We start from the raw sequence: 27,383 nt of genomic DNA on the forward strand, positions 1-27,383 counted from the left end.
CCATGTTTCAGTGTGAGGAACCCTGGTTTGTATCTGCTGAGTGACTGCATTTTCTGCTTTGCTGCAGATCGGGTGACCGTGAAGAGGCCTCAGTCCTCCCTCTCCTGCATGCAGGCTTCAACAGGGTACGTATGTACGAGACTCAGCATCTCGCCGTGGTCCGGGTGCCTCCCCTGTGACTCTGGAACAGCATAGCCATAGAGCCACATGGGAGCTTTAAGAGAGTTGAGCCCCAGGACTGTGAGGGAAAGGAAGTCACTGTTCTCACAGGATGTAACCAGCAATTGCTAGTCAAGCTTTTTCCTTCATAACTTCATGTGTCCCAGTTATGGAAGTGTAATGACCTAAAAACTCCTATTACTACAGCAGGTCAAACTTTTGTCGTCCCAGAGTAACCTCACTTCAGTGAGTCCCGTCAGTGAGACTCAACACACATATGTGAGTATAGACACCGTGAAGTCCACCAAATCGGCCCCCAGGGTTCTGTGTGGATCAGGGCCTCGTCAGAGCCTATACCCCAGGGATAGGCCCCGACGGCTTTGGCGTCTGTGGACTCCTAGTTTAAACCATAAACGTCAGCAAGGACAAGTTCTTTGGGTGACAAGCGTAGGAGTAACACCGGTGTTCAAGGGGAAGCTGAAGCCGGGTGACTCCAGGGGTGACGTCACCAAGACAGACGCGGGTGGTTCCTGATTTCGCTCCTCACAAGAACAACTTCTCAGGAACCAGAGGCTGCTGAACGAATGGACAGCTTTGGACATGGAAGTGAGGCCCACGCACCCCTGAATTACAGAGACCAGGCGGACTGTTTGAGGTGCGGGAAGCAGCTCCCGGCGACCCCCGGCCACCGTGGCACCACACAGGGCTCCCTCATCTTGTAGTGGAAAGAGAACCCAATGGTGGCAACAAGCTCCCCGCTCCAGCGTTATGGGTTGCTTCGTGGGAGCCCCTACTGGGATCTTGCACCACGGATTGCAGCGGAGTGTGCGTGGTTCTACCGCTGGGACTCTGACCCCCCCACTGCAGGGGGGGTGGGTCTCGGCAGACCAAGGTCACCCCGGCAGTGCCCTAGGAGTCGCCCCAAGCAGTGGTTTTGCTCCTCTCAGGACCCCACCACGGGCGCACCTGACCAGGGAACGCTCCAGGGTGCAGATCGACCTGACTTGCGTCCTCAGCTGAGGAGTTTGGCCCTGGAACTGGTTCACCCAGGCGAGGAATGGAATCACAGCGCCAGCCACTGCGGAGTGTGTCCTCAGGCCCTGTCTGACCGGAAGGGCTGGCAACAGCTCTTGGAAGCAATACAGCCCAGTGGCTCTGGAGCCAGGAGGGTGGCATGCAGAGCTGACGGTCCCCAGAGTCAAGGCCATACCCAGCCGGGAGTGTTTGTGTGCCACGTACTTGGCACAGGCAGAGGGATTAATTCATAGCTGAGGCTGAGAGTAGCTCCAGCCTCTCCCAATCTGCAGAGCCTGTTTAGAAAATTGAGAGTAGCCTGGAGTGACGCCTCCCCTTCTCTCACAGGGAGGGAAGGGGAGACCTAGCCACACTGGCTCTGGAGAGTGGCTTCTGCCCTGAAGGGCTAGGGATAACTCCTGGAAGCTGTGTGGCCCAGTTGAGTGAGAGGCCAGCAGAACTGATAGTTAGCATAACAAAGCCAGTGGCTCTCTTCAGTCAGGGAACTTGGCAAGCCTGTCTGCTTGAGTTAAGACAAAGAGTTTTACTAGCTTTAGAGATTCTTTCCCCACTGTGCTGAGGCAGGAAATGTAATTCATAGCCACACTCATCACTGAATACAGCCTTCAGCCTGTCCAACCAGGGAACTGAACCAGAGCTTACTGGAAGCTGCCTAGTCCACTCGGCAGCCCTACACACAGTGGTGCGAGAACGGAGAGTATAGAGCAGAACTGGGGACTTCACTTGACCAGGAAATTTACTGCACCCTCTGGCCTCATTTGGGTCGCTAAAAAATGAGCTCTGCAGGCCTTGGGTCCCATCCTGCTGCCCTGCCAGGGCTAGAAGGTAGTTCCTAGCCTCATCTGCTACTGAATATAGTCCCCAGTTCTGACCATCTAGTAAGCCTGACCAGAAACGTCAGTCAACCGTAGAACCCATCCTATAGCTTCACTAGGGTAGGGAACCAAGCTGGCAGTCCTGTCCAACTGTACTCAGCTGGTAGCACACGTCCCTACCCCCTCCTGAGAGTGTGAATATTGGTCTTGCCCTGAAAGAGACCATAATAGCATGCTCCGGCTGCCCAAGGTCAGTACCAGAAATCACACTCAGAAATCCAAACCGAGCTGGCGGGTGAAGAACGGTGTCTGCCAAAACAAACCTACAACGTCTGCAACATGAGCCCGGTTACGCATATGCACAGATACCAACCTGAAGAACCAGGGATCATGAAAAATCGGGTCCATATGGCAACACCAAAGGAAATTAATAAAGCTCCAATAACTGACTTGAAAGAAACGGAGATCTATGAATTGTCAATTCAGAATAATCCTCTGAAGGAAGTTGAGTGAACTGCGAGAAAACACAGACAACTAATGAAATGAGGAAAACAATTGCATGAACAAAATGAGAAGTTTGACAAGGAAATGGCAGCTATCAAAAACAAAAATAAAAAACAAAATATAAAACCCAAACAGAAAAATCCTAGAATTGAAAAGCACAATAACTGAAGAATTCAGGAGAGGGTTTCAAAAGTTGACCATGTAGAAGAAAGAATCCGGGACCTGGTGGCTAGGACATTGGAAATTACCCCCATTATAGCGGAGTAAAAAGGAAGGAATGAGGAAGAGTGAAGACAGCCTATGGTAATCATGGGACACAGTGGGGGAAAAAAATACCTAAAACATTCTCCTAGGTATTCCAGAAGAGGGACCACAAGTATATTTAAAGCAATAATGGCTGAAAACTTCTGAGCCTGGGGAGAGAAATGGACATCCAGATCCTTGAGGCCCAGAGGACCCCAGTAGGTTGAACCCATATATGTAATGCTACTTTGCTGTCCTGGGTTTAAAAAGATCCTTGTCATAGATGTAAAATATTAAAGGTAACATCGCGGTTCACGTGTGTCATAGAAACGAGCGTGCCTCTTCAGCAGGGTCACTTACTCTCCTGACAGTTTTGTTCATCTCCTTTCTCGAAGGCTGGCATTTGGTTCTGAACGCTGTTCTTAGGTGCTGTGTCTTAATGAGAATGCCTAAGACCATGCTTCTGAGGTTTGGAATGAAGAATTGCAAAAGAAAAACTGTCAGGCCATCTGGTTGAGACCAACTCTTACTCATTTTCTGAGAAATAGTGTAAAATTATTCACAGGTTTGCTGGATTTTAGGTTAAACGTTGACCCCCATCCCAACATCGCTCTTGACCTGTGAGGCGGGATCTCTGGGAGTGTGAGGAAGCAGGGGTTCTCCTTGTTCTCTGGCAGCTGAGAGAATGGCCCGACACCCTGTAGGTGCTGCCAGGGAGGAGCCACGTGCTGTCAGCTCTCCTTCTGGAATTTGGCTTTTAGTTCACTGATCCTGCCTCTGACTGGTTTAGAGATCGGCGTCTTGGCCGGAGGGCTGAGATGACACATTTACTACCAGCAGAAACACCTGGCCCTCTTCGGGTGCAAATGCACGTTGAGGAGGGGAAGTCCACGGTTGCCTCCTTCTTTCTCTTAGAACCTGTCGGTCCCGTCTTGTAACAGCGGCTCTAGTAGGTTCGTTTGTCAGGATGCACAGCTGCTTTTTGCAGGCAGACGCTTGGACGACAGCCTGCACGGGAGCAGGAGAAATGGTACCTGTGAGGGAACACCCAGTCATCTTCAGCGCTGGGTCTGATCAAGGCCATTTGCCAGCGAGGTCAGGGCGCCCCCGCGAGCTTGAGCTTTTGTGGGGAGCACGCTGCGCCTACTGAGCCTTTCCCTCCTGGGTTACTGTGGCTCAGGGTCAGCGAACGCTGCTTTCCAGGTGGCGAGTCTCCTTTTTTGGGGAAAATCTTGTCCTTGGCAGCTTTCTCCCCAAGCACCCTTCCAAATAGGCCTGCTATTCTTGCCTTCCTTGAGGTCGTTTCTCATCGCTGGCTTGTTTTGATTGTATTAAATCATCTGCTGAACCTCAGCTCTGTGTCGCTAGCCGATGGGCCCTGGCGTCAGTCCGTGGGTCCGTGCATGGGGAATCCAGGAACAAATGGTGCCATCACAACCTCACAGCCGCCCTCCCTGAAGCTTCGGTAGCTGCGTGTAAGCGGCCGACCGCGTGGGGCTCAGTCCGCTGCGGGCCTCTTACAGAGCAGCACCTTCCTTAGCGAGGGGCGACTGCAGTGGCGTCTCTGTGAACCTCGGTGTGCCCCTTTTTCTATTGGAAACGACACTCCCCACCACATGTTCGTGGAGCACTTACTAGGCAATGCAGCGGGCCGGGCCTGCCGGGGCACATAGCTGGGACACAGCTTGTCCCCGGGGAGGCTTCCTCGGGGTGGGGGGGGGAAAGCAGAGCCTAGACGGATTGTGGGTCAGCCTCCATTTGAGGGGATTTGCTTAATCCTCCTCTACACTCGAGAGATTAAATATTTTCACCATTTTCGCAGAGGAGGAAATAGGCTCAAAATAACTAAAGAGCTTGCCAGAGCTCCTCGTCATGACAAAGTTAAGATGGAACAATGTGTTATTTAACTCCAAACTCCACGTTGGGTCCAATAAAGCAGTAGTTCTCGAACTGTCCCGTGGAGCACTAGCATTCCAAAAGCTCCTGACAGGGGTGCCAGGAAAAAGGCGTCTGTGGTCAAAGAAGCTTGGGAAATCAGTGAAGACTCTGTTCTTGCTCTTGCCACCCCTGGAAATACACCCAGTGCACACGAGCAACATGGCCCCTGAGCATAGCGAATGCTCTGAGAAGTTCTGTCGTAAGGAAACAGGCTTAAATGTCTGAATGTAGAGCCCGGGAATCGACATTTTGGACAGAATGCCTGGTGATTCTTAGCATACTGAAGTTTGGAGACCACTGCCTTTGATTCAGTCACATTATTTCAGTGACACGAGTCAACTGTAGCTTAGGAAATCCTCCAAGGAGAGGTGGAATCTTCTGCCTTTGGACTACAGAAACACGCGTGAAGCACCCACTGCGTATAAAGCAGGTGCTCCCGTGTTTAGAAACCGTCACCTGTAGAAAGCTGTTCACTAAACACTACAGGGTTTAGTGCTTAGTGCTAAAGAAAAATAAAAGTAATTAGCAATGAAAGTGAAAATACAGTATTTTATATACTGACTTTATATACTGATTTTATATACTGTAATTAATGTATTACATATATATGTATATAAAGTCTTCAGAGCCTAAGGAAAATAAACCAAATGTAATGATAACTCTAGCGACATTATCAGTGACTTGGGGTCTTTTTTTCTTTGTATTTTTCTGAATTTATACATCTTCTTTTTTTAGATTTTATTTGAGACACAGAATGAGCTGGGATGAGGGGCAGGGGTAGAGAGGGGCAGAGAGAGAGGGAGAAGCAGACTCCTTGCTGAGCAGGGAGCCTGGCCTGGAGCCTCGATCCCAGAACCCTGAGATCATGACCTGAGCCACCCAGGGACCCCTGAATTTATACATCTTATATTAATGTGAGTAACTTTTATAACTAAAAACAGTCAACAAAAGTTAACTACTTAAGTTTGTGTCTTAAAAAAAGAAACCTGCCCAACTGTTTATTGCAACATTTTTTTAAACTTATTTTTATCACAGATCCTTTTTAGTATCTTAGAAAAGCATCCACTAACAATGCTCAGAGCTTGGCTACAGGCTGTTACATAATCTTCACCCATCCAGAAGTTCAGCCTGAACCTGACCATGTTTAGCTTTGGTTTGCGACAAAGAGAGAAAGTATTTCTCTTCTGCGTGCATTCATGGCTTCTCCCTTTGTTTCCCCCTTAGCAGCTTCCCCCTGGAATAGAGGGAGACCAGAGGTATTCCCCAAGGGAGAAGCCATCCATGCTAGATGCATGGAAGAGAGAGAGAGTGTGTGTGTGTGAGAGAGAGAGAGAGAGAGAGAGAGAGAGAGAGAGGAGGGTGCATTTGACAGAAGATGGGGGAGTAAGCAAAGAAGGGTCTCTTCCCTGCAAAAGGGTCATTCAGACTGAACATGTTCAGGGTTGGATTTTAGAAGACTTTTCTTAGTGCAACGTGAAGTAAGCATGTTGCAGTAATTCACAAGGTTGGGGAGCTAGCCTGTGCCGTTAGTGTTTATTCTCCTGTGAGTATTTGTAATGAGGTTTTTCCCCACCTTTGTCAGCAAGGGAGTTAAAAATACAGTATAATCTGGTCTGCTGTCTCTCATACATTTAAGCACGCATTTCAAACAGCTTGACTTTTTTTTTTTTTTAATTTTTCATCTCAACTCATTTCAACTTCTCAAGTTGTCTTACGTAACAGAGTTACCTGGGGTGGGAAAAACTAAGTTAATTTGACTCTCTAAGAAGTGATTGTATGTCTTACGTATTCCCTTTGTTTTCTTTTCAGAGATTTATGGAGAATAGCAGCATAATTGCTTGCTATAATGAACTGATTCAAATAGAACACGGGGAAGTTCGCTCACAGTTCAAACTACGGTATGTAGCAAAAGCAGAAGGAACACAAGGGTGCCAGTGTTGTACAGAAGCTTTTGTCAGGAGGCTGCTGTGCACAGGCTCCTAGATGAACCCCAGGGATTCTGAAACTCTTAAATAGGTGATGGTAGCTGGTAAACGGCAGAGTCTAAACGGGGAGCCCTTTGCTTCAATGAAATAAACGACAAAGCATTTCATGTTTTCATAATATTTTCCACTATTTACAGCAGTTTTAAAATTAGACTCAAGGAAAAGTACTATATAATTTTCATATACTTAAATAGAGATTAAGAGTAGCCTTTGAGAATTACTTTCTATCTACTGCTGTAACATTTATAAATGCTGCTTGGATTGGTATGAGTAGGGGCAAACCAATGGCTATATATTTATTATGCTAACCATAATAATTGCTATGTCACCATGATAGCAATTTCATGAGGTCTGTTTGTGACTTCAATATGCAAGGAAGTATGTTCAAGAAATCGTAAGTCTCTTTACAGGCATATAGTACTTTAAAAGTAGGCTTTACCTGACGCTTACCTCTGAGATGGGACTGTGTAAGCGTCTAGCTGCTTCTGGGACATCTGGAGATATTAGGGCCCTGGCTCATGCCTGGTTTTGTGCAGGCTCCACTCTACCACATTCTCAGACCCTTATTTCTTCAACCTATCCCCCTCAAGTAGAGAGAGGAGGACAGAGAGAGGCTCTTGCCAACCTACAGCCCCGGGGCTGTGGGGTGCACCCTACCGTCCTTAGAGCTCCGGGCTATTAGATGCCAGAAAGTCCTTGGCATGGCTTCTCCGTCTGGCCAACCCAGGGGTCATGATGATTTCAGGCTCAGTGAAAAATAAGATTGGATCTCAGTGTAATGATTATACTTATCTTGATTACTTAATTTGCATTCAAAGAGGACAAAACCATTTATAAACCTAATTTCTTTATGCCATCCTTTGAAGTAAAATAGATTGACATAAACCTACAAAGGCAGGTTTTCTGGGGTTTACCCTGATGAGGGAAGTAACTTTTTGGTGGACAGAGAGCTTCAAGAAATATTGTTGGGAGAGGTGCCTGGGTGGCTTGATCAGTTAAACACCTGCCTTCTGCTCAGATTATGATCTCAGGGTCCTGGGATCAAGACCCGCATCCAGCTCCCCTACTCAGTGGGGAGTCTGCTTCTCCTTTCCTCTCTGCCCCCACTTCTTCTGCTTGTGCTCTCTCTCTCAAATAAATAAATAAAATCTTAGGAAAAAAAAAACCCTGTATGGGAATAAATAGTCACTTTCTTAGGTGGGAAAGTTTTTTTTTTTAAAGTCAAGCTAGTGGAAATTCAGGTATTTTAACAGTCTATAGTGAGGAATATTGCTAAGGATTTTTGAATATATGTTAAGTTTAAAGCCCTTGGTTTCTTTGTATCCTTGTATTTATCAGCTTCAGAGAACTTCATAAAATTTCTCGAGAAAACTCCTTGCCTTTACTTCAGCAATTTTTTATATTAATTGTACATTGTTTTTATTCCTCGGGGTCTCTGCTGTTTTTCATTGGGGATAAAAAGACAGTGATTTTAGATGTTTTCAAAATAGGTAGAATTAGAAAAAAAGGGATTTCATTTTGTTTCAATTCTTCAACTGTGTATTATCGACAACAGAAATGAACAGCAGTCCCCTTACTGCTGTGGTAGGTAATTCCCTCATTGAATCTTAAGTCACTGTGTTTCGGGTTCTCTTCTGCAACTTTACATGTGATGGCATGGGTAGGAAGTCAGAAGCTGCCTTGTTCACAGCAGGGCGAGGGCGGGTCTGGCGATCTGAAATAAGCCTCCTCAGCCAGCCAAGGGTTAAAAGAAAGGGCTTCAGGTTATTGTGCTGATGAAATTTGCTCAGAGCCAGGGCACTGAATACTTTGGAAGTTCTCCACAGATTCAGAGCTTGGCAAGTTTCTAAGTACATAGTGCTACATAGATCCTGTAACTTCTCCCCCCTCCCTGACTGGAGCTGGCCGGAGGGGCTGGCCCCAACGTGGAGGTCATCATGAAAAGCTCAAGTCAGTAATACAGATCAGGGTGAAGTTGGTGAATGGACTTGACCCAGGCAGGCAGTGGTGTCAGGAGGCTAGGTTTGCCCCCTGGGCAGATCCCTTTCCATAGCAGCTTAAGGTTGGCTGGTAAAGGGCCTCTCCTCCCAGTCTTGAGCAGCCCCTGCAGTGGGAAAAGGAAAGCAAGTGTTCTTCACAGAAGGCTGGACTAAGTGGTCAGTTTCTTCCATTGCTTTTTGGGTGATTCTGCCTCAAGCATCTCTAACTTCCTTCCCCTTTCTTTGGAGCAGGGTAGATGTGCATGGTTGGACCCTAGAGGGTGATGACCCATTCCGTGATCTCCCAGCTCCTTCTGCACACGAGGACATCTAGAGAATCCACCTGCATCCCAGAGACAGGCAGGCCATTCTGTCACTCGCTGCAGATGGGGAAAATGAGGTTCTTTATTATATGATGCCAGAATAATTATAGTCTAATTATATAATACTTTTCTTTGCAATTCCTCCCCCAGCTGCAGCTAAATATGTGACATTACTAGCTTTCTGCAAGGACAGGCCGTACTGCAAGGATGATGTCAAATGTTAAAGGTAGAAACTTTTGTCCAGGTCTTCCTTCGTGGTAATGAAATTTAACCAAGACAGAAGAAGGACCATGTGATCAAATACTTAATTTTAAAATTCCGTGATAAAGAATAACTTCTAGAGAGAAGAAATAAATGCTATGCTTGTATGCTTGATGAATTACTGTATTAAACAGGACAAGTCATGGGGGCGGTCTGGGGAAATATGGGGTAGCTGATGACCGCTTACCTCTCCTAATGTTTCTGTCTCTTTGTCGTGAAAACAGCTGTGTTATCCAAAGGCAGATGAGATTTAGCTACTTCGTGGGAATTTAAACTGACCAGTTGATACTAATGCAGGGCCAGCTATTATTTCATATTAGTTTGAGATCTGTTAGCCAGGACTGAGACTCAAACCATAGTTTACTCCCAAGCTTAAGACAGTAGCAGTCCCCAATTTCAGCAACAATCTAAGTCTCTGAGGGGCTAGAACTTTGTATTCAATGGAATGCTATGCTTCTCACTACCCGTAGACATTTCTAGAGCGCCTTATCCTAGCATGGGCCCTGGTGACGGGCACTGTGCTCCAGGAGTAGAGCCCAGCTCTGAAGCCGTAAAGTAACTGGCACCTGTGGCCTTGCGGCCCAGGACTGGTGCTGACCCGGAACAAGTCTGTGACCCCCTGGCCACCTCTGCTTCCCACTTCCTGCCCCTCCGGGGCCTTGCTGGGATGGGGCTTTAGGTTCCAATGGAGGTTTCCCTCAAGCCACCACCTTGCGCAGTCCTACCTTGTTGCCGGCAGTCAGTTTGTGGATGTGTGTTTTGAGTAGATGCTAGCGTATCCTTGGTGGGGGTCCAGAAGATATTGCAGCCCGACCATCCCAGCCCCAGTATGGGGACAGAGGAAGATCCAGAGCAGGGAGACTCTTGACATGATCACAGCTACCCAGCATGTCGGTGGCTGTGTTGGGGCGGGATCCAGGCATCCTGCTGGTCTTTGTAGACGTCACACCAGGGCCCCTGTAATGTTTGCTGTGTCCCGGGACCTTCAAGGGCCTTTACGAAGGTGAAGGGTTGTGGTTCCATGGCCTGCACTTCATGGGTTTCCACATCGAGTTCACCTTCCCTTTGAGCTGTTTCCAATTTTCCAACTTCTCAACCTGAAAGAAACAAAAATAGATCTGAGGCACAGTTACATGGTTCCTGAGAACAGAAAATTAATACAGCAGAGGCTCTTCTGCATGGAGAGTATTAATAATTAATACAAGCAATTAAATTCCCAAACTCTAGGAACATGATTTAAATTGATTGCCTCATTTTGCTGCAGGTTTATTTAAATAGAACCATCAGCCAAATTGGTTTAAAGCCTAGGTCTGAACAGTGCCGTCCAGCCCGTCCCAGGGAGAAAACAGCCTACTGGCCCTGCTCGTGTTCTCCCTCAACTGTTGATAAGACTTTGCTTTGTTCCATCGGGCATGACGCTGAAGGTTTTATGCTTTGTGCATCCTCACACAGTGACTATCTCACAGACAAATTTCAGCAGTTGGGGCTCAAGTCTCCTGTAAGGGCAGCCCTCGAGTTGACAAAAAGTCTGTTACCCTGAAGTGCCTGTTTAAATGCTTAGGTGACACAGACAGTCTCTTTCAGAAAATGGGCAGGAGAGGAATGTATTACTTGATGAAGTGTGTTATAGCTTACTTATCCAGCTCTCCAGTGTAAGGTCTAGTCCGCACACAGTGTGCTTTTCCACATGGGACTCCTGGAGGTCAGGAAACCTTGTCCTGTCCTGCCCAGCCGGGTTCGGGACCCACATGCCTGGGAGATAATACTGATGAGACTAGCTCTTGCTGGCCTCTTTGTGTAGTAGTGACTTCGGTAATAATTTTAATACCTCCTTTTATTCTTTTTTTTCTTATTTTAAATGATACTGTGTACAAATGCAGCAATGGTATTAAGACAGTCCATGGTTCAAATTAGTTGGACTGGAGCAATTGAAATAAGGAAACCTATTGCCTCCATCAGGAGTCTGAGAGGAGTTAGGCTTACCCTCTGCTCTGCTCTCCCCAGCACGATTGCTTACTCACCTGCCCACATGGGTCCTTCGTCTCTGCAGCTATGGGAACAGTACCCTTCAGTGGACTAAAATCTTTTCCTCCTCCTGCGGGTTACCGTGCTATTATTGAGCACGCTTTTGGGTAGATATTTCAGGGATACTCATGAGAAAAGATAGGTTATGATTCACTTTTCTTTTCACCACTGGCCTTTGAGTAAAGAAATACTGCCCTGGGATCTTACAAATGACACTAAGGACTGTATGCCGATTTCTTACATTTCTTACATTACCCGAAGCACTTTGAGAAATGCCTCGCATAAACTGTTCTGATTTTTATAGCAACCTGTAAAATGGGTGTTGTTACCCTCATTTTATAGATGAGGAAGCTGGGGGCCAGCAGGGATAAAAAGTTGTCCCATAACTGGCAAAATACAGACCCAGACTTGACTCAGCTTTATCTGCCCTCTCCCTTGTCAATAATTTAAAACAGGATGGCAAAGTTAGATGCCTCTATGAGTGGAAAAAATGAATAACATCTTAAGAGTATGTTTTATAAGGAGCAACATCAATCAAGTAAATCTGGGGTTTTTTGTTAGTTTGTTTGGGGTTTTTTTGTTTGTTTGGTTTGGTTTTTTTTTTGTTTTGTTTTGTTTTTTGGGTTTTTTTTTTTTTTTTTTGGTAATGGGTAAGAAAGCCCTCGCTGGGATTCTTTAAACAGCCAGTACAAATAACAAAGCTCTAGTAACTAGCTACATACTTTCTGTGTTAGGTAGTAAATAACTTGCTGTATTTGGAGTTGCACTAGATTAGAAGGTACTTAAAATTCTAACCAAGAGACTGAGAAGTTGAAATGATTTCGAATATTCCACTCAGACAAGAAAGGTCACCAAGAACAGTGCCTACCTGGAGGGCTGTAGGGTTAACCAGGCGAGGGGACTCTGCGGTACCTGCCTTCCGCCAGTGGGTGTGGTTGAAAGCCAAGTACCATATAAAGGCTTGTTTATCAGAGATGACGAAAGTAAGAAAGGAGGAAAAATATTTCTGTGTCTGTTGCAAAAGGGCAGACAGAATACCTCAGATTCAATTTGGGCTTAATTGAGTTCTCCTAATTGCTGAGGTCTTGACTTTTCCATGACCACACTAGGAATGAAACAGAACAGTGCTGACATGGACATAGGAGACTTAGAAGATGGTCTCCTGCCTTGGTTCACTTGTCAGTATTAAGGTTTCATTCAGCACATGGGTGTTTCGTTCCATGATACATGAAGAGTTGGCTGGATGACAGTTCTTTGTGTTTTAGTCACAGAAATATATGCTGTTATTTATTCAAACTAACTAGTTTAGTTTGAAAGGCTAGGGTGTTTATTTTCCTTCCAAAAGGGCATGGTTTTAATTAATTCAGGGGAACGGTTTGCTTTGATAAATTAACGCATGAAATGCTAACGGTTATACAGCTGCACTAACATCAATCTTTTGTTTGCAGGGCCTGTAATTCAGTGTTTACGGCATTAGACCACTGTCATGAAGCCATAGAAATTACAAGCGATGACCATGTGATTCAGGTAGGGAGACGCTTTTTATCTGGAGGTATCAAAATAGAACCTTTCAAGTTTGAGCCATCCTTTTTCAAGGAACTTTGCCATAAGCCTTACATTTTTGTATATTTTCTTTGGAGAAAGGAACATCAAAGTATGTAAATAAAACTGATGGACTTTGTTTAAGAATTAGATAGCCAAGAAGAATGAAAAATTAGCTAGATTAGAACCTGTGATTTTTTTTTTTTTTTGACCAAGATAGGGTAACTTCTTTGACCATTTGTAAGGACCGTGTTTACGTGACACAGAAGTATGTCAGAATTATAGAGTAAATGCTTATAAATGCCTATGGGAATGAAATATTTCAAAGGTACTCATTTATTTGCCTACAGTCGGTATTATAATTAGAGTTGTCTTGTAAAGTTATCTTCGGAAGGAAATGTGTGTAGTAGACAAACCTTTTCTGAAGTAAAGTCATCTTACTGTATTTGTTGGAAGGTAAGACCTTGATGCTTAAATAATATTCTGAAATGTAGACTCAGCCATCAGTGATACTAGCCTGCCCGCAGCTGGTTTGCATAATGGTCCTGAGTTTACGCTTGGAGCACTTGAGGTCGTCAGTAGAAACCAAAGACTGTGGCCCACAGTAGAGCCCCCACGGCACACAGACAGACCCTGCCCTCGTACCCAGCCATCAGCAGCCTACCCTGCTTAGGTCCTGTCATATACAGGTCCATAATGTTACCTCCTTTCCATTCAGTAACTCTGTGAAAGAGGGTGCCCCATAATACAGATGGGGAAACTGAGGCCCAGCAAGGTCAAGGAATTTACTCAAAGAATACCCCGGTGGTAAGTATTGGAACCAAAATATGTAGCCATATCCTTCCTGGTTCCCTGTTTGGCTGTATATATAGAAGTTTTCTGGCTGTTCCGTGAAGTGGGTCTGGAAGCTTCCTCATAATGCTACCTGTTACTGCCTACTGGCACACAGACAGATCTGCATCCTGGTGAAGAGAAACCAGACATGTTTGCTACCGACCAAGTACAGATCTCACGTTCCCCTCACTTACATCCAGACGGGACCGATCAATTCCATTCATGAAACACGTTTGCTTTGCACTGCCCTCTGACAGCCGGCAGCCAGGTTGTGATTTCGGTGATGAGCAGAAGGGGCTCCCTGCTCTCCCTGTCTTTCCCATTGGTAGTCGAACTGATGACCCCTTGAGCAGGGAACAGAGTCCGTCCTTCTAGAGTGAGCATTCTAAGTTGGGGGGAAACCCTTTGTCTTTGGGGCGGTCCTGCGGTGGTGTCGTCTCTCCCCACCTTAACCGGGAACAGGAAGGAATGGACTTCCCCTTTAAAATCTGCTGCCGATCTGAATATAAAACTCAAAAGCAAGGAGAAAGAAGTTGAATAGAGGACGTTATGTATAAAGGGGGAAGTAAAATGACCTCTGTGTCCTGGATTTCAAGAGGAGGCCTCATGGACGGAACATTCCGCGTGTGTTCCTACTCCGTACCAGAGTCCTTCTCAGGGCCCTGCTGCTGAAGGGTGTGGGCCTCCGTGTGGCTGTGCTGCAGAGGTTAGGGGATAGCCCTTAAGTTCAGGAACAATATTTACCTATTTGTCCCTCCATCTAAACTATTTACTTTACGACATTTACACAAAGCTTACCATGTGCCAGGCATTGTCCTCACTCAGCATTTTAGACATTCTTATTTTATTTCTTAAAACCATTTTATGAACCAGGCACTACTGTTGCAGCCATTTTACAGATGAGGATACTGAGAGAGAAGACTAGTAACTTGCCCACAGTCATGGTGCTAGGAAATGGCAGAGCCGGGATTTGAACTTGGGAGCTCCGGCTCCAGCGTCCATGTCCTAGAGTACCTGCTGTGTTCTGAGGTTCCAGCGACCCCAGCGTGAGCAAAGGGCCAGGATTTCTACCCATATTTTCAACTTAGTAGTGAAGGTAGAATAAACACACAGGAAAATGAATGAGAATTTAGCCAACCAGGAAAACAGTACCGTATCACATATTTACTAAACAGTCCTGAGCAACAAGAGATCTAGCCCAAGTAGCCTTGCCTTTGAGGATTTTTATGTCTAGTTGGGGAGAGAGAAAAATAAACAGAACCCGGGATTGAGCGTGAGAAGTCACTGGGCGCCTGCACAGGTGAGAATGGGAGCCTGTGGGAGTGGCAGCAGCTCGGACTAGGCAGGGGGACAAGGATGGCTTGCTAGAGGAGGGGAGGGACAAGTCAGACTTGGCAAGGCATGGAGATGGGCATGGGCGCTGTAAGTAGAGCACGTGGGCAGAGGCCCAGAGGTGAGAGAACAGCACAGGGAGCTCGGCACGCAGGGGCAGGCCGACCTGCTGAGCAGGGGCCATGCTTTCCAGCCCCAGAAAGGAGGTGACCGCCACATGTCAGTGATGGGAGGTCTGTGAAGACAATGTCACCACCCGTCCTCTTCTTTTGTACAAGGCCAGCTGCTATGGCTCCAGAGCAGCCTCCCAATCCCTCCAGCTCCCGGATCCCGTGGTGTTCGTAGCAGCTTTGCTCTCAAGGGACTAGCTCCCCGAGCGTCCCCACATCACTGGGCTCCTTACTGCTGTCCTCAGAGTGATACAGTTTGCAAGAACGTGTCTGCAGCAGATGGATGCGCGTGATGCCCAAGGAAATCCATGACCTAGTGGCCACGTGCTCCCATTTTCCCCATGTTCTTTGTCTCGTTCCCCTCGCTCAGCTTTGAGAAGAGCTGGAGACGGGAGCTGGGAGTCAGGCAAGGAAGTAGCTCTGAATTCCAGGGCCCCGGGCAGAATTTGGGAAAGAAACCCGTTAGTCTGCTGGCCTCAGAATGTGCTAAGGGCGCCTCTTCTAATGCCCACACGTGCCCAGCAAGGAAAGGGCTGCTTTCTGCACAAACTGTTTAACTAGATTTATTGTTCACTTGAGCTGGGGAGGGGCCCCAAGCCATAGCGTTGGTTGGTAGGTAATGGCAATTAGAAAGGAGGCAGGAGAGATCAAATCTCGGCCTTGCAGAGATGTGACTACTATAAACCCACAACCTGTTGAGCTCATGAATTTTTATTCTAACTCATTTGTATGTTTTGAGTGTTTTATTTCACGGGCAGTTGAAGATGAATAAGGCCCCCACGAAGCTGGCTCTGCTAGACGAGGGCTTCTTGCTCTCGGTCTGCTAAGGAGTTCCTTCCAGAGTCCCAGAGGGAACTAGGACGCTGGTTGCTGAATGAATACATGGCTGCTCAGAAGTGAGGCACCTGCTCCGGGGGGCGTAGTGATGTGGGGGGACCAGCTCGCACCTGCTTCGGAGAGCGCTCAGCCAGGGAACTTTGTACTTGCTAGTCCGACGTGTTGTTCTGTGTGCCGGCGAGCGCCGCTGGGGGCACACAGCGTACCCGCACTGACCTATAACCAACCCCTGTTCACAGTACGTCAACCCAGCCTTTGAAAGGATGATGGGCTACCACAAAGGCGAGCTGCTGGGGAAAGAGCTCGCCGAGCTGCCCAAAAGTGATAAGAACCGGGCCGACCTTCTCGACACCATCAACACATGCATCAAGAAGGGCAAGGTTGGTGAGACAGATCTGCAAACCCCTCCCGATGCTTCCTTTTTCTTTCCCTGTGAGCTCCATGTCATGTCCTTAAGATTAGCTTCTTTCCCAACATGATCATTAAGTGAAAGATCTCTTCTGTTTGCAAAATGAGTGACTTGCTGGGTTCATTTGGGAGACCAGACGAATGTGGTCCTCACGGTGCTGTAGAATCTGAGGAATTTGCATCAGCAGAGTTTACCCTTGGGGTGAATATATCCCACCTGTCATCACTGCAGTGCCATTCCTGTCTCTGAGCAGGGCTCCCCCCACAGCTGTCGTGTTGTTAGTGTGTCCGGTGTTTGGGGGACTCAAAGTATGTAAAACCAGGATTTACATGTGGGCCCAGTTCTTGGTCCGTTTTCCCTTTTCTGTTCTCTTTCCTCATCACAGCTGGGTAGAGACCTACACCTCGCGTCTCCCCATCATGTCAGTGTGTCCAGAAGCTGAAGACAGGGCTGTGAGTGCCACAGGCACCTTGCCTCAAGCCCTCCCCTCCAGCAGGAAGTCCCTGTGCATTTTCTTCTAGGCATTCAGAATGCTTGCTCACAGGATTTCTTTCATCTTGTTTTCTCTGATATGAAGTAGTTAGATAAGCACTGTATTCTTTTAATTAGGGACCACTTTTTAGGAATAAAATAAGTTTGGGTTTATATGACAGGCAACGTCAATTTTGTAACCCTAGGGGCAGCAAGCCTGAAATGGAATCAGGACGTTATCAAGTTCTCTTCAAAAAAAAAAAAAAAAAACTTGCTAGGAGAGTACTCCCATGCACCTGGTGACCCCGTACGCACACCAGTTAGCCACTCTTGGGACAGAGGGAGCAAGAAGAGGTTGTAGAGAAAATCTCCAGAAATGGTGGAGGTACCATCGGATCCCCCTTGAGGGCACCAGGCTCTTTGTCCCAGCTGGTTCCCTGAGGTCCAGAGGCAGCAAGAATGTTCATACTCCCCTTTGCTTGATCCATGGAAACTGACAGGAGCCAGACTGATGCCAGAGAAGTCTTGGTAGGATGCTCCATAGGAGAGTAGGAAGAAGACAGGTTTCAAGGAGAATTAGGAGACAATTTAGAACCACGTTCTCCACTTCCTTAACGTGGGCAAATTACTTAGACTCTCTGAGCCTTGGCTTACCCCTTCTATAAAGCAAGGATAATAATATCAAGCTCAGAGATTGCTGTGAAGATTTTAAGGAAGACATTTTAAGAATCCCTTGACGTGGGACCCCTACACCCACAGGGCTGAGAGGGGCAACTCCACCCACTCCTCAACTGTCCTTGGACCCTGGAAGGCCAGCCTGGAGGCGGACACGTTGGTCTTTGGGGTCTTCATGCATGACCGCAAGTCTTAGGTGGTAAGCATCACAATGGGTACAATGATAGAGCAGTGTTTAGCGGAATGGTATTGCTCAGCTTGGCAAGAGTGTCTGTAGAGGCAGCCATAAGCTTCGATGGAAGGATTTTAAGAGCTCTCTTTGTCTATGTAGGAGTGGCAGGGGGTTTACTATGCCAGACGGAAATCCGGGGACAGCATCCAACAGCACGTGAAGATCACCCCGGTGATTGGCCAAGGAGGGTGAGAGCGAACTTCTTGATCTCTTTTAGTTGAAGGGCTCATGTGGGCGTTGGGTTTGCATATCGAAATGCCAGTGTAAGCGTTAGACCCCCAAATACGGTGGATGTACTGTGCATAGGATGTACTGTGGAGAATTCCACGTGGCTGGCAACAGCCCCCAATGTGGCTTGCCCTCCCCCTCCCTGCTCCTTGTTGATGGGCTTTACAAAGCATCTCCCCAGTTGCCCACCTTCTCCTGATCATCTGTGGTTCCCTTCTCCCCACTACCCTCTGAAGGAGCTGTGTCTAGGCCTTCCCCTGTCATAACAACAACAAAACAACAGGGCTCGCCGGCCTCTGCCCTGTCCTGGGAGCCAGCCTTCTCTCCTTGAGGCACTGGCTCTGTAGTGGTTCTCTCCGGGCTGGCTCTGGGCCAAGAGAGCCCTGGAAGTCATCGTTTCATAGAGAAAGGTGTGTTTGACCAGAAGCTGAGGTGATCTGATTTCATTTAACCTCAGATTATCAGAGGAGACTATTCAAGAAGGTAAATATGTAATTTCTTTTCCTTCTCCCAGTTAAATTTTATGAGAGGGTTTACAAAGCCAAACAGGATCCCCAAACAGTGTATCACAGACGAGCCTTTGGTAAACTGGCTTGAAGGTCGACACTAGCTTCACAGCACAGTTTACGAGGGACACATGCTGTCTTGTGATGTTTTGGAAGAAGAAGACGTATGAGTTGTCAGCCTAGTAACCGGAAGTGGAAAGTCCTGCCTGTGTCTCTTAGGACTACCTGAGTTCCTTCCAAATTTTGGGTGGTTAGAAAACAAAACATTCTGTAAAGTGAGCAAAATACCTGTATGTCATTCCCTCTCTGATTTTCCTTGTTTGGTAAGTTTTGAAATTGTTGCCCCTCAGTTCAGAGACCACTGTCTTGTATTTCCTGCCATTTAGCTTCCCTCAGGGTGGTGGGCTCCTGGCAGGCCTTACAAGGGTCATGAGCACAGAGAGCGGCCTCCCGGGTCCCCTTGGCATGGCCATTTCCACCAGCCGTCCGGCTCAGAGGCCATGATGACTGTCACATATTATCATCATCCTTCGATCGTCTTCTCAGAAAACTTGAGCTAAGATGGACTGTGTGTGTGTGACCAGAATTCTTAGGTAATGAAGCCAGAGGAGATACTATTGCTTGGTAATTTCTGTCAGGATGAACTTTTCTGATCTGTCTGATTTTACAGATAAGAGAGAAGTTCTTTTGTCTAGACACAGTGTTATTTTTCCCCCCACTTGTAGGCAGTGTACTATCAGAGGAAATTCTTACTAAAAGTAGGTAAATTTGATCTCTTCCTGTTTAGTGAAGCTCATTACAGAATAAACGGTATTTTCTATGCTCTCTTCAGGGTCTTCTAGAGAAAGTTGATTCAAAGGAAGAGAGACAGAGACGAGACTCTTTGCTATAAAATCTCACATAGCCCTCTAGAATTCCTGGTTCCACTATCAGTAGAAAAATCTACCTTGAACTAATTTTTGTGCCAGGCTGAGGCAGCTATAGTCTCTTTCTGGTCTCCCTCGTGGTCATGAGAAAGACTGTAGGTTGTTTTGGGATTCTGTCCATAACCTTGAAGACGAGTTTTCTCTGCCTGAAAAATGCCATCATTGTGATGACCGTGCTGTGAAAGAATATGGAATATTAATGTAAAAACAGCGGCCATGTCATTTGGTCATTGTCCAAATGAGTCTCCTACTTTTTACATCAGCTGTAAAAGTATTAGTGTCAGTGGAATTAAAACCAATTTTGTCTGGAGTAGCATTTCATGCCATCACTGAAGATACCTGGGAGACGGTTTCAGGAGTCTGTTGCAAGACCAAGTACCCATTAGGAAAGTGCTTCTGAGCCAAGTGTGGCTAAAACGGAAGCCCAAGTTTCCAAAGGCATGTGTGGCCTACGCGTGAAAAACGGGTTTTCCATAGACTGCGTTTGTTTGAAATTTAAATCTGCCCTAGAATGGACCCTGGGGTTTTGCTTTAAGAAATTCTGTTGATGTTTTCATTTGCTGGTTTGTTGAATCATCTCCTATCTGACTCACTAATAACTGATCATTTATGTTATTAGGAAAATTAGGCATTTTGTCTCCCTCAAGAAACTGTGTTGTACCACTGACAATAATAAGCAGGTATGGTATTCCGTTTCCTTCCTTCCTTCGCTTTGTCACCTTGACCATGCGTTACGTTTCTCACCACTGTCTCTGCTTGTCTTTCTCCCTAGCTTCCTGTGTTTGCCCATTTAGGAGGGTTATGGCAAAATTAGGCTCCTTTAACAAATAGTTAAAAAAAAAAAATTGCTGCAAGCTTCTGCTGCTTTATTAGTAAGGCCCGTCAGTTACGATTTCGCTCGTGGCCATGCAACTGAAGACTAATGTATTTGACGAGAGCATAAAATTCTTCTTCCAAATAAAAACTGTTCTATATTTTCTGTCTTAATTTCTTAAATGAATGAAAAGCATATATGTATTTGAGCATTTCAGTCCTACAAATTCCTATCAAAAACAATCGTTCCAAGTTAGTAAAAATTAGTACTCTGAGCGCTATTGGTTTTTACCATTACATCATGTAGGACAAGACATTAGAATCTCGTTTTTAGGAGTAACAGAATTTTAATAAGTTGCTATGTTGAAGCACTTTTGAAGATAGTTTTATCATAGAAAGCAATGATGATACTCGTATATTTTTTTTCATTATACTTTTGATACTGGATTATGTGTATTTGCATTCATGCTTTAAAATTTATTGGTTAAAAAGTACTGAGGTAATGCAATTATCAGTGATCTATGTGTGAAAACACTAAATGTAGCTTTTGACGCTTGTGGAGGTTTTAAAAGAAGAGATAATATCTTCAAAGGATGGGAAGGTTTTGGGGGCATAAAACATTTTAGGGGAGCATGTCAGGGACTGGAGAGTGTGGTGTCAGATGGTGGAGGCTGACCAGGCAAGGAGAGGAAGTGCCGGGTGATAGGACCGTGGACGCCTGGGCTCACCCCCCTTGAGTACACAGCTTCCGGAGGGGAGGCGGGCCTGGGTGCTGTGACCCTGTGCAGGATTTTCAGCTGGTATCTCAGTCCATCAAAGGTACCCGTGCCTCATACTTTTTTTTTTTAAATAATTATTTGATACTTGTATATATTGCAAAATGATCACTACGATAAGTCAAGTAAACATGCATCACCAGACATAATACAACATTTTTTTCTTGTGATGAGATCTTCTTTTGAGACCTATTCTCTTAGCAACTTTCAAATTTACATTACAGTGTTAAGGATAGCCACTATGTTGTACTTTATATCCCCATGACTTATTTTATAAGTGGAAGTCTGTACTTTTGACCCCCTTCACCCATTTCACCCCGCCCCCTTCTACCCCCACCCTGCCTCTTGCAACCAACCTGTTCTCTGTATCTATATGATCGGTTTTTTGTTTTTGTTTTTGATTCTACATGTAAGTGATACTGTGTAGTATTTGTCTTTCTTCATCTATCTAATTTCACTTAGCATAGTGACCTCAAGGTCCATCCATCTTGTTGCAAATAGCAAGATTTCCTTCTTTCTGGTGGCTGAATAATACTCCACTGTGTATATTTTCCACATGTTCTTTGTCCATCCATCCATCAATGGAAAGTTAGGTTGTTTCTGTGTCTTGGCTATTGCAAACCATGCTGCCATGATCCTAGGAATGCATCTATCTTCCTGGAGTTAGTGTTTTCCTTTCCTTTGGATAAATGTCCAGGAGTAAATTGCTAGAACATACGGTAGTTCCATTTTTAATTTTTTGAGGAACTTCCATAGTGGCTGTGCCAGGATACATTCCCACCAACAGTGCATGAGGGCTCCCTCTTCTCCACATCTTAGCCAACACTTGTCATTTCATATCTTTTTGATACTCGCCATTCTAACAGAGGTGAGTTGATATCTCATTGTGTTACTGATTTGCATTGTCCTGATGACTAGTGATGTTGAGCATTTTTGCATGTACTTGTTGGGCATCTTTATGTCTTCTTGGAAAAAAATGTCTATTCAGATCTTCTGCCAATTTTTAAGTCAGATTTTTTTTTGTTTCGCCATTAGGTTGTAGGAGTTCTTTATGTATTTCGGTTGGTAGCCCCTAATGTGATATGATTTGCAAGTATTTTCTCCCATCTGGTAGGTTGCCTTTTTATTTTGTTGATAGTCTCCTTTGCTGTGCAGAAGCTTTTTAGTTTGATGGTAGACTCAATTATTTTTCTTTTGTTGCATTTGCTTTTGGTGTCATACCCAAAGAATCATAGCCAAGATTGATGTCAAGGAGCTTAGTCCCCATGTTTTCCTCTAGGAGTTTTATTGTTTCAGATATTATATATGTTCAAATATTTCATCCATTTTGAGTTGATTTTTCCATATGGCCTAAGATAATGGCCCAGTTTCATTCTTTTGCATGTGGCTGTTAAGTTTTCCCAGTACCATTTATTGAACAGACTATACCTTCCCCATTGTATATTGTTGGTTTGTCATAAATTATTTGACCACATATATGTGGGTTTATTTCTGGGCTCTCTATTCGGTTCTGTTGATCTACGTGTCTGTTTTTATGCCAACTCTGCACTCTTAGGAGTACGATAGCTTTGTGATGTAGTTTGAAGTCAGGGAGCATGATGCCTCTGGCTTTGTTCTTCTTTCTCAAGACTGATTTGGCTACTCAAGCAAAATATTCTAGAACAGCAAAGGGAATCATGCTTTTTCTTAAGATTTAGTCCAACATAAAATGCTTCTTTCAACACTGAGAATTTCATCGAGGATCAGGAAGCTTTCACTTCTATCATCACATAGAAAGACGTGTCCTTGGGGACCTCTGGGAAAGGAAGGGAATTAACTTTCATAGAAAAACAAATTCTCCCAGCAGCGAAGTTGACACATTCCAGGAGGAAGGATGAGGTCTGCATGAGAAGTGACGTGGGTGGAGGGAGAGGTGGAGGGCATCCTGGTGGCTCTTGAGAGACAAACTACCGAACCCAAGCAGGCCAAGCCAACCTGTCGTGGACGGTGAAACTGCAGACGCCCCTGGGCTCATTCATGCTCAGACCAGAAACGAGCCCAGGGCAGTTCACGTCCAAAATCAAGCACAGCCTTCCCCTACCAACCTAGGCTTGCTCCTCCTCCTTCCTGTCTTTATCGGTCAGTCGGACCGCAGTCTCCTTGTCACCAGTCTCCTTGCAACCACGTGTGCCCCAGTGCTACCCATCCTTCACGGTCCATCCCAGGGAATGCCAAGCGCCATCCCCCTCCTCAAGCCCGCAGTACCTTCTTCGCTGTGTATCACCCCCACCAGTACCGTGGCCATTTGTGTGCCTCACTGGCCTCCTTCTCCCATGGGGCCCCCCGCCTGTGCTTTTGTCTTGGTGAGCCTGTCCTGCCTCGTGCATAGTCGGTCCTGCCGCTGTGGGTTAGCTTGACTGGAATCGAATGTCAAGGTCCTGGCTTCCTGCCACCTCCAGACACTTCCTGCTTCACAGAGAAAGGAGGCAAGCGCTAGTACAGGACTTAGGGATGCAGCATCACAGGGCCACCTCTTTTCTGATGCTCTAAATAGAAATGTCTTTATTGCCGTGAATTAGCTGCTGTTCTGAGAAGAGTGGAAACGCAGAGCTCAGATACCCTGAGCCATTGACGTCACCTAATGGTGCTGCACAGGCCTGGAGAGACACTTAGATTTTCCAATAACAAAGAATTTTTATGTTTCTGGCTAGCCACAGTGTTTTTCCTCCTCATCTAAGGAGGCTGAGGTGAATGGTGATGGGTCTGTGACGGGAAGGGCTCCCCAGAGGGTGGGAGCAGCCTGTCTGAAGGCGGTTCTGGCCGCGCTGCTTTCTGGGGTTTAGCCTTGACGTCAAGATCCGCCCATGGGCTTGCATTTTAACAAGGAATGAGGTTGTAAGCCAGGGTGCTATCTTCGGGTAGTGCCTGTCATCGGAAAACATCCCTTTTCCTGTGTGAACCTTGTAGCTTTTTGCCAAGGGGCTGGGAGTGCTCGGTGAGGTTTGTCGGCTGTAAACACTATCTTCCACCACACACACACTTGCTCCCCAAATGTGCCAGGCACGGTCTCTGCCCCAGAAGCCATGGGGGTCACAGATAAACAAGATAGATTTCTAGAGCATGGTGCAGGGGAGGTAGGAGCCAAGAGCAGGAGAAGCTAGAATAAAGGACCAAAGGAGATTGGCTAGAATTTTTTTAGGTGTCATCTAGGACAAGGGGCAACAAACTGCACCCTCCAGGCTGAACATGGACTGTTTTGTGTGGAAAGCTTTATTGGAATACAGCCACATGCTTTGTTCTGTCGCTTTCAGACTGCAACAGCAGACAAGTTACTGCAGACACTATGTGGCCCACGAAGCCCAAGATGTCTGCTCTCTGGCCCTTCACAGTAAAAGTCTGCCAACCCCATTTCCAGAGGATAATTTTCTTTTTGGACTACCCACTCTGCTAGGCCTGGGACAGTCTCTGGGATCCCAGAAATGGCTCCCTCCATGTGCAAACACATTTCTTGGGGTCCTTTGCTTTCGCGCCATCCCTGCACCCTGGTGCAGAGCCTGTCTCAACCCCTTCATGCGTTAAGACAAGAGGACCTAGTCCTTTAAGGCTTTCGCCTTTTCATGGGGTCCAAATCCAAATCCAAATGCATGACTCAAAGTGGAATTTCAGAGACCTGCTACTATGGTCCAGGAGTCAAGCTCGTACAGGGAAAGGAGACCTGCAGATCCCGACTTCACACTAGCTTCTCCTAAGCTGGCCCGGACAAAGCAGCGGGGCCTCCCCACTGGCGTCCCAACAGTGCCCACCCTTCGTGCATCCCCCATTCCTGCTTTTTCCTCCAAGCCTTGGCCGTGAGAACACACAGCGCTCCAGAAGCCAGCATGCCAGCGGCGGGTGCGGAGCCCTGGCGGAGTATGACGGCCAGCGGGCCAGAGGGCAGCGGTGCGGCTGTTAGTGCTGCGTCCTTAGCATTGGCTCACTGGGCCCTCTTCTCGTGGATGGATGGCTCCCAGGCCATGGAGAAGCCCCAGAGAGGTGCAGAGCTTGCCTGTCCAGGAAGAGGAAGCCGCTAGTTTTTGGGAAGTTAGGGAGCACAGACACCAATGAACAGCTGCAGAAAGTCCTCCGTGTTGCACTGTGATGAGCAGGGGAGGGTCGTGAGGAGGTTCCGAGGGGCGTGGTGCTGTCCCGGCTAACCAAGGTTCCGAGATAAGGGCTGAGTGAGAACAGAATGAGAGCAGTCGGACTTGCATTTTTCACGGGACTTTCCAGACCCGGGGCGTGCTGGGGGCGGGGAGAAGTACCTGATTTTAAAATTCCACTGACAACCTCTACATCCTCATTTTAGGGGAGAAAAGTTGTTTCAGCAATGATAAAACTGGGAAGGACATAATGTCTGAATGAAGAATAGCTTTGAATAAGTTTGACTTAATGGAAAAACTTGCTTCTTCCATTGCAAGCTGATGGGAGCGTCGTCAGAGCCTCACATCAGTGTGGGGATGGATGTTTGGGGGTCATTGCTTTATTTTTTTTTTTAAATACTGATTTATTTATGAGAGAGAGGGTAGTGGTGAGGGAGAGAAAAAGCAGACTCTGTGCTTAGTACGCCCAATGCAGGCTTAACGCAGGGCTCAACCTCACAACTCCAACATCATGACCTGAGCTGAAATCAGGAGTTGGTTGCTTAACTGACTGAGCCACGCAGGCACCCCTGGGGGTCATTGCTTTAAAAGCACGTTCACCTATGTAACTTGTTTGAGAATAGTAGGAGCAGAAGTGGGAGTTCAATCGTCCACATTTGCTGTGATGGAAACTTGCTTTGAGCTCAGTTTTGGGGGGTTCATTTATATTTTGTTTCATAGTCTGCTGTTTAATCTTGAAATTTTTAAAGATTAGGAAAAAAACAGAACTTTACCACAGTAACAATGCATATGACTAAGCCTGTCAGAATTACCTAAAACAAGATACAAAGGGTATAGAATAGTAGCAAGTAAGAAAGGAGAAAGAACGGGTCTTCAGTTTGCTAAGGCTTCGTGTGGGGAAGGAGGGACTGGGCCCCAAGGAAGGCAAAAACAGTGGGAGTTTTAAAGGAATCAGATTAGGCTCAACATTGGAAAGAATTATTAGAATGGACCAGACCCCTATGTAGTTTGTGGGTAGTAAGTTCATCACTAAGGGAGGTATTCAAATAGTATATTGAGGACTCAGTAGGAAGAGCTGTCTGGGGAGGTCACTCACTGGCCAGACATCAGACTAGATCAGTGGTTCTCCAAGTGTGGTTCCCTGGAGCAGCAGCAGCCCCGGGAATTTGTTAGAAGTGCGAAGTCAGACCTAGAGAATCAAAGCTGCAATGCAGGGCCTGGGCAGTCTGTTTTAACAAGCCCTCCACTGGTGCTGACTCACTCTGAAGTTGCAGAGCTACCGGACAAGACGAATGGCTGCCAGGCTCTGGTACTATGAGCTCGGATCACTGGTTCATGGACAGGGTCTGTTCTGGGTTAAAGATTTTTTTCACTTCTGGCCATCCAGCCCTCCCCTCCTGAGTACGGGGACCCTGACCCACGCTGCTCAGGACGTTGGCTTGCAGAGGACCCTGTATTTTCCTGATTTTTGGACTTGTCCTCTAAGGTGTGGCAGAACAGGGTCCTTAATACTGAGACCGTCTCATAGCTCATGGTATTCTCTACAAAACAGAAGAAGTGGCCACCACAGGGAACCAGGCGAGACAGGCACACCAAATCACAGGATGGGTTCTGCTCATTGCTAATCCCTAGTGATAAAAATGTTTGAATTTGTCCTAAATGCCCAATATTTGATATACGTCACATGTTTTTAATGGCATCAACTGTTGGCAGCTTCCTTGTCCTTCAGGACTCAACCCAGCTTCTCCTCCAAGAAAGCTTCTAGAACCTGCCAACCATATCTCGCCCGTACCTGCCATGAGGTGATGGGGAGGCTTCTCTTCTGCCTCACCTGTTGGACTGTTAATCTTAGGCTGCCTTGGGTCAGTTCTCACCTTGGGGCAGGGACGCCACCATGTGTGCCCTATAGACATCCAGAAACTATTTTGAAAACTGATTTTTACTCCCTAACACAGCAACCTTTGGAAAGCCTTGGAAATGGAAGAGGAAGCTTCTGTCTAGTCCCGAATTAGTATTATGTGTAGAGTGTCGATCTCTCTGGAGCTAATAAGTCTCATGTGCTGTTAACTATTTTCCATGTTTTTCCAAGGCACACATCCAAGGTTGACTTCTTAAAGGGAAGTTGGAGAAGAAGGGAAATGCAGTTGGCAACATGACCTCAGTAATCCCTGGAAGCGCCTATTCACCTTTGGAAATGTTTTCGTGCCATCGGCGTATTAGCATGATGCTGAGTCTGTGCACAGGGAC

The 27,383-nt window shown here is 46.4% G+C and overlaps 1 protein-coding gene across 2 annotated transcripts in view; it reads left to right on the plus strand.

Moving 5' to 3' along the window:
• Positions 1 to 27,383, plus strand: part of PDE8B (phosphodiesterase 8B) — a 252,611-nt gene that overhangs the window by 148,756 nt on the left and 76,472 nt on the right. For both annotated transcript variants that reach the window (XM_034656401.1, XM_034656402.1), the window contains exons 5-10: positions 68 to 125; positions 6,504 to 6,592; positions 12,716 to 12,794; positions 16,222 to 16,362; positions 17,869 to 17,957; positions 20,049 to 20,109. In XM_034656401.1, coding sequence (XP_034512292.1) covers positions 68 to 125; positions 6,504 to 6,592; positions 12,716 to 12,794; positions 16,222 to 16,362; positions 17,869 to 17,957; positions 20,049 to 20,109 — 517 coding nt within the window. The remainder of the gene's footprint in view (positions 1 to 67; positions 126 to 6,503; positions 6,593 to 12,715; positions 12,795 to 16,221; positions 16,363 to 17,868; positions 17,958 to 20,048; positions 20,110 to 27,383) is intronic.

Source organism: Ailuropoda melanoleuca, chromosome 3 (genome assembly GCF_002007445.2).
Source record: "Ailuropoda melanoleuca isolate Jingjing chromosome 3, ASM200744v2, whole genome shotgun sequence".
In the NCBI taxonomy this organism is placed as follows: domain Eukaryota; kingdom Metazoa; phylum Chordata; class Mammalia; order Carnivora; family Ursidae; genus Ailuropoda; species Ailuropoda melanoleuca.